We start from the raw sequence: 6,943 nt of genomic DNA, 5'->3' as shown, positions 1-6,943 counted from the left end.
GGGTGATGGGTATTGAGGAGGGCACCTTTTGGGATGAGCACTGGGTGTTGTATGGAAACCAATTTGACAATAAATTTCATATACTGAAAAAATAAATAAAAATAAAAAATCTTTAAAAAATAAAATAAAATAAAATAAAATAAATTAAAATATCTTTGGGGCAGCTGGGTGGCTCAGTTGGTTAAGTGTCCAACGTGAGAAAGGTCATGATCTCATGGCTTGTGGGATCGAACTCCATGTCAGGCTCTGCATTGACAGCACAGAGCCTGCTTGGGATTCTCTCTCTCTCCCTCTCTCTGCTCCTCCTCCACTCACGCTTTCTCTCTCAAAAATAAATCTTAAAAAAAATTAAAAAACAAAAATCTTAAAAAAATGTTCTGATACATCCTGCAGAATGATGATTAATACGTAATTATGAGGAAACTGTGGGGCAAGAACTCACATAAATTCCCAATTTTCAGGCTAGGTTTTTTTAAACACCTGAAATGTGATTTTCACACACACATATGAAGTAGGGGTCTGGGTCAGACGGTTGGGCATCTGACTTTGGCTCAGGTCATGATTTCAAGGTTCATGAGTTCGAGCCCCACGTTGGCCTCTGTGCTGACAGCTCAGAGACTGGAGCCTGCTTTGAATGTGTCTCCCTCTCGCTCTACCCCTCCCCTGCTCATACTGTTTCTCAAAACTAAAAAACGAACAGGGTGCCTGTGTGGCGCAGTTGATAAAGCATCTGACTCTTGATCTCAGCTCAAGTCATGATCTCAATGTCTGTGAGTTTGAACCCTACATCAGGCTCTGTGCTTGGGATTCTCCCTCCTTCTCTCTGCCCCTCCCCAGCTTGTGCTCGCTCTTTCTCTCTCAAAATAAACAAACTTAAAAATAATTTAATTAAAAAAATTTTTAAGTATATGAAAATCCCATATTGTATTATTTTGAATGGTACTGATGTAAAAATTAAACTAAGTTGGATTTCTTCGATAGCTGTAAACAATTATACCAAACAGCATTTAAAACAATGAAGATCAATGAAAGTGTGCTTTTAGAAGAAAATTATGAGTTCCTAGTTTTGTGTCTGCACAGAGCCTCCAATAAGCCATTGGCTAAAAGGTCCTCAGTCTGAGAGGTGCTGAAGAGAAATGTTTTACTCTTCTTCATGCATTAGTTCTGGGTGTGAAGAGATAGCTTATTCAATTCCCAGTAATAAAAGTACATACTATGGGACTATCTGGTGATGTGCTTAAGGCTTACCTGCAAATATTCTCATTTAGAAAACAGATAACCTTTTAGCACAATGCCTGGATGAGAGTGATTTGTTAAATATTGGTTGTCATTAATACCCTAATTCCTACTGCAAATTATCAAAATAAAACAACTAATTAGAAAGTACACTGCAAATCTGACTCCAATAATGAGGAAACAAAGAAAGAGTTCAATTGGTTATATTAGTGACAAGAGTTTCACAGCAAGGTGTACTGGGTCCTAGAAGTCTCCTTACTTATTGCTGATTATGGGATAAGAGGGAATGTGGATGAATGTTAGTACAGCTCTAGGACCATGGCTAATTTACTCCCCATCTAAAGAAATTCTTTTCGCAATCAATTCCATATGTATTATATATAATAAAATGGTATTTCTTCTGTGTTTATTACATAAAATAAAATGGTACTTCTTATGAAGAGATGATAGGGCCCAAGAAAAGACATCCACACATAGAAGACATGTTATGAGAGAGAGATGGGAGGAGGGAAAGGGAGAAAAAAAAATATTGATCTCCTTTGATAGAACAGTGTCTCTTAAATCAGGGAATTTTACTTGGGATACCATGAGGATGACCATAAAAGAAATGCTGTCTTGAATTGTATGCTCATAATAACTCCTAGGATAATACATCACTTTTTTTATGGATATTATCCCAATGGCAGTTGATCAAATCAATTTAATTGCCTTGCCTTGATACTTGGAACAACACAGATTGAGTTACATGACTTCAACATCTTCTTCTCCCACTTAGATTTGACTTAAAAACCTCAGATCCAAACAAAGACAATTGGAATTTGGATGCTCCTTAAGATGAAACCCAGGAACAAAATCAGCTGCCTCGGTCTCAAGGTAAGAATCCACTGGTCCAAATGCATTTCTTCAGTGGATCCCAGAGAAAGTGAAAACGGCTCTGCATGTTGTGCCCATGTTCTCGACAAAAAAATTATTATCTTAGGAGGCACTTACAGCTTGTTCTGGGCACCCTAGCGTCAGAAATAAAAGCATGGCCCCACAGCTGGCTGCGACAGGCAGGTTCTTAACACGCAAGGCTCTGGGCCTTTTGTCTTGCTGCCCTAAGCAGGGTGGCATCCTGTTCTGTCAACCTCAGGGATTCAGGGGAGTGTCAGCATTATCTTCCCAGGTTCAAGTTTTCAGTTCAAATATAAGAACTGTCCTAAAAGACACCTTCTGTTCCATGTTCTCTTTTAGAATACTTACCAAAAGCAGCCAGAGAAGACTGGACATCCATCACAGGACCTCAATCACATATCCTACTTTAAGCTTTTGAGAGGAACCAATTCCCTGATATTACAACCAGGAAAAAACTGGCTAAAATAAGAGACATTCAGGAATCAAGAATTCATGTAAGTTCTGTCTATGGCACCAAATATGTTCTACCTGTAAGTGATGTTATATTACCCTCTGATGGGCTGCTGAAAAACTGACCTGAGATTATCACAATCATCATGGGTAACAGTATGGATTGGTAAACATCTAGCATCCCAAGTCAGATTCCTGCAAAATGAAGAATTCTGTCAGTGTGATAACCATTTAGAATCTCCAGCAGCAAAAATGGGGGGAAATATGAAAGTTAATACTATCTATTTTGGGAATACCCTGTCAGGTTTTCTACAGCTTGACACTGCTTGGTCATTTTGGTCCAGATAATTCCTTTCTTATGAGGTTGTCCTGCGCCTAATCAGTATTTTTAAGCATTCCTGGCCTCAACCAAATACCCTGCCTACCTACCCCTCCACCAACTTGTGACAGCTTCAAAAATCTACAGACTTAGTCCAATGCCCTCCAGTTGAAAGAAAAAAATCACTCTCACTGGGTACCTTCTAAAGTTATGAGGACAGTGGTTTAGTGTATGTTAAATGCTCATGACTAGGAAACACATTCATAGTTTTATCAGTACAGTGTGTTAATTAATCCTTGATCAGATTTATTTATAACCACGTATATAAGATTGGGATTCTTATACACATGTTGGCAAAGAGATAAATGTCAACCTGGTCAGGAAAACTTATTTGCTGATCCAATGTTGAAATTAAAGGGAAGAATCTAAAGCATATGCCTTTTCAACCAGTTTCAATCCATCTATAGTTGATTGCTAAGTGTGTTAGGACTTCAGTTTTTGTGTTTGTATGTGTATACACACATTCATATGTACACATATATACATACACACTATACACAGGAATCAGAGTAATTAATGACATATATATGCAATAGTTCTATTTCACGTGAAACACACCCACGCACACCCCATCCTGATAATGGGGCCTGTATTAATAGCCCCTTTGCTTTACATAGTATGAGAAACCGAGCCAGAATCACTTGTCTTATGACACGGTCTTTTTCTTCACAGAGATGTGGTTTCAGAATTAAAGATCTCTATACCCAAGGCAGAGAAGTGAGTCCATGAATTCCTTGGCAGACAGTCCAAACGCAAGACCAGGTCTGACAGCTCAGCACCACCAAATTGATCTGCCCACTTTCCCAGGCAGGTCTCATCATTTTGCTTCCTCCCATTTTTTCCATAGGAACCAAACATTTCTACCTGCTCCTCTCCCATCCCAGGAGTCCTGTCTCTTGTGTGAACCAAGGACCAAGCGTCATGATGGTACAGCCCATAAAGACTATGCAGAGAGAATTCTCTACTCTCCTCGGAATTACCAGCCAATACCATCAACTCTGCGAGTCTCAGATACTCAGGCTCCTTTCTGGCCGCCAAAGCAAGAAAAGTGCCAGAATCACAAAGAATTGAAGCACACAGAAGTACTACAGTTGAAGAACTACTCTCAGCCTCATCCTGAGCACCAAAACCACCAACTGCAGGATCTGGGGCAGGTAGACATATATTCTGCAATGGTGGGATGAAATCTGCCAGACTCTGATTGCGAAGTGGGATCCTGGAGGAGGGACACACTGAGACAGTCATCTGCAGCACAGTCAACTGGACAACCATCTCGTTCCCTTGGCCAACTCACCAGCAATGTGCAGAAACCTCAAGCCTTTATGTCAACTGTTATCCACAGATTTTCAGGAACAAGTACATTTTCCGAGTCCTGGCCCACAAAAAGAGGACCCTCCAGGACCCCAACTGTGCTTCAGTGAAGATGCTTTTCAGGCTGTGTTCCATATGCTACAAAGCTTACCAAGGCCTGAGATTCCAGAAAAAGAAGTCATTCTCAGAACCTGGTCCAGACCTCTCTTCTTTTGATGCAAATCAGTGCAATTTAAAGGACAGTGGATAATGAAGTCATCCTGTTTGGGACAAGATTAATGCAAGAGGAAGGAGAAACCACTTGGAAACACAAAAGGCAGTTTTAACTGTTTTGTGGGCAGTGGTTATCTTCTATATTCACTTCATTGAATAAAGAAAGGATGGTTTCTAAGCTGCATACAGCCTCTGGAAGCACCATAAGCCAGTAGACAGGTCTGCTGAATCCTTCTGAACAAAAGCATTTCACTGACAAACATGACCTCCTCTCTAATCACCATGTCTACCAATCTGGAATTTGCATGAACTATAACCATACCCAAGCAAGAACATACCTACGTGCTGACACATTAGCACTCTTTTGCTTCCTAGCAAGATGGGAAAGCCAGCTTGAAATTAGTTTGTCATGCAGAAAATGAAAGGACAGTATATTTCCTGATAATGTGAATTCATAAAAGTGAGCTTTTCCCCAAAGCTCTGAGGGTTTCAACTGGGAACCAGAAACTATCCCACTATCTACCAATAAGAGAACGATTAAATGTATTACATTAAATCCACGATACTGAGTATTCTTCATTTATATTGTTTTCCCTTTGACTACTTAAAACATTATAAAAAAAAAAATCACAATGAAAATACAGTAGCAACACCATACAACCACTTAGTCTAACATGTTAATCTAAAACTGGGATAAGGGGCGCCTGGGTGGCTCAGTTGGTTAAGCGGCCGACTTCGGCTCAGGTCATGATCTCACGGTCCATGGGTTCGAGCCCCGCGTCGGGCTCTGTGCTGACAGCTCAGAGCCTGGAGCCTGTTTCAGATTCTGTGTCTCCCTCTCTCTGACCCTCCCCCGTTCATGCTCTGTCTCTGTCGCAAAAATAAATAAATGTTAAAAAAAAAAAATTTTTAAACTGGGATAAAATTTTCAGTCTTCTCTCTTCTTCTGAAATGATAATACCTCTCAAAGTAGATTTTGGTGTATGAAGGTGTATGTGGATTTACCTTAGTGCTATAAAAACATCTTTGAATTTTATCAATTTGCATTGTTTGAACCAACTCAAAAGGTTAGGTCCAGGTTTGATGAGAACAGTGATTAACATTCCACTCTTGGATGGATCTTCTTATTCCTGGAGAAGGTGACTAGAATTTGTACAAGTTTTTAGCAGACTCTTATTTGGGTATTCACCTTCCCTTTCATGTCACATTCTCAGGGAAGCTTACACAAACTGCAACCCAAGAAAAACAGACTTTGATTGATTTAAGTTAACCCAGTCAATTTCATTTAGGAAGAGTTAGGAAGGGGCATGTGCCAAATTTCTGGCCAATGAGAAATCAAAGGGCTTCCAAGAAAGATTGCACCCAACTTTTGACCATGAAAGAAGCAGCCTAGAAGACAAGCCAGGGACAACAGAACAGAAAAATAGAATCCTGAAGGTAACTACCTCAGGACTTCCTATACATATAAGATATACATCCCCTTTTTATTTCCCTTATTGTTTCAAGTCCTTTAGATGAAGTTTTCTGTTACAAGCAATTAAATACAACTTACAGGTATAGGCAGAGGGGGCATATAATCCAGCACACAGCCTTAGACCAAAACAAGAGAAAAGCTCAACAATCCAAGTGTCAGCTTAAACTTTTAAAATGCAACCATACCTGCTTAAAGGGATACGGAACAAAGGAAAACCGAATACCAGGAGCAGAGCCCACTGCTGCAGTTTGCAAAGAGGAGACAGAAAGAAATGTTTCTGCCACTAATGAAGGTGTACAAGTTATTTAAGACCTAGAGAATTTCAAAAGCTCAACTGTGGAGTTAGTGGAAAATAGTGAGGAAGGCGTCTAACTCAAGAGCTAAAATGAGTAAGAAATGATGTTTCCCAGAGCACAAGCCTCAAGAAGTCAAGGAAAGAAAACCCAAAGAATAAGAATCTGGCAGATTAAAGGAGAGGTATCCTAACTTTAGGAATTGAACAGCTGGTCTATGGAGCAGATGCAGCCATAGCTCAATGCCATTAACCATTAAGATCCAACTCATTTTCCTTGCTTAGATTTGTGCTCCCAAAAATACTTGATAATTTGTTTCCCCACATATTATCTCCCAGACTAAAAAGTAAAACACCAGATAAATGACAAAAACAGATATTTGGAAGTTACTGGTTTATAATGAGTACTTCAGTTTAAGTATCTTTTCAGAGTCTAGATATAATGAATCAGACCCTTTTGCACACGCTTTGACAAAACAAATTTCTAGGCTTGTAAAGCTATACGAACTTTACTAACGTATAAACATCCCAAATGACATCTCCGTTTCACACATGAAGTACTGATTTTCAACCACTCCAGAGTCCTATCTGATTGGACGACACATTTTAAACAAATGCCTACCACCCAACCCTTCCCAATATCCACTTAAAAGTTACTCCTGGAGTGAGCTAGGTACTCCTGGGAATAGTTTTA

The 6,943-nt window shown here is 39.7% G+C and overlaps 1 protein-coding gene across 1 annotated transcript in view; it reads left to right on the top strand.

Moving 5' to 3' along the window:
- DUXB (double homeobox B) overlaps positions 1 to 4,195 on the top strand; it is a 7,364-nt gene extending 3,169 nt beyond the window's left edge. Inside the window, 3 exon segments of the mRNA XM_049623000.1 lie at positions 2,470 to 2,701; positions 3,807 to 4,121; positions 4,123 to 4,195. Of these exon segments, the coding sequence (XP_049478957.1) occupies positions 2,470 to 2,701; positions 3,807 to 4,121; positions 4,123 to 4,195 (620 nt within the window).
- The last annotated feature ends 2,748 nt before the right edge of the window (positions 4,196 to 6,943 follow it).

Source organism: Panthera uncia, assembly GCF_023721935.1.
Source record: "Panthera uncia isolate 11264 chromosome E2 unlocalized genomic scaffold, Puncia_PCG_1.0 HiC_scaffold_20, whole genome shotgun sequence".
Classification (NCBI taxonomy): Eukaryota; Metazoa; Chordata; class Mammalia; order Carnivora; family Felidae; genus Panthera; species Panthera uncia.
The sequence above is the reverse complement of the archived record's forward strand: the minus strand, read 5'-3'. Positions and strand labels throughout refer to the sequence as shown.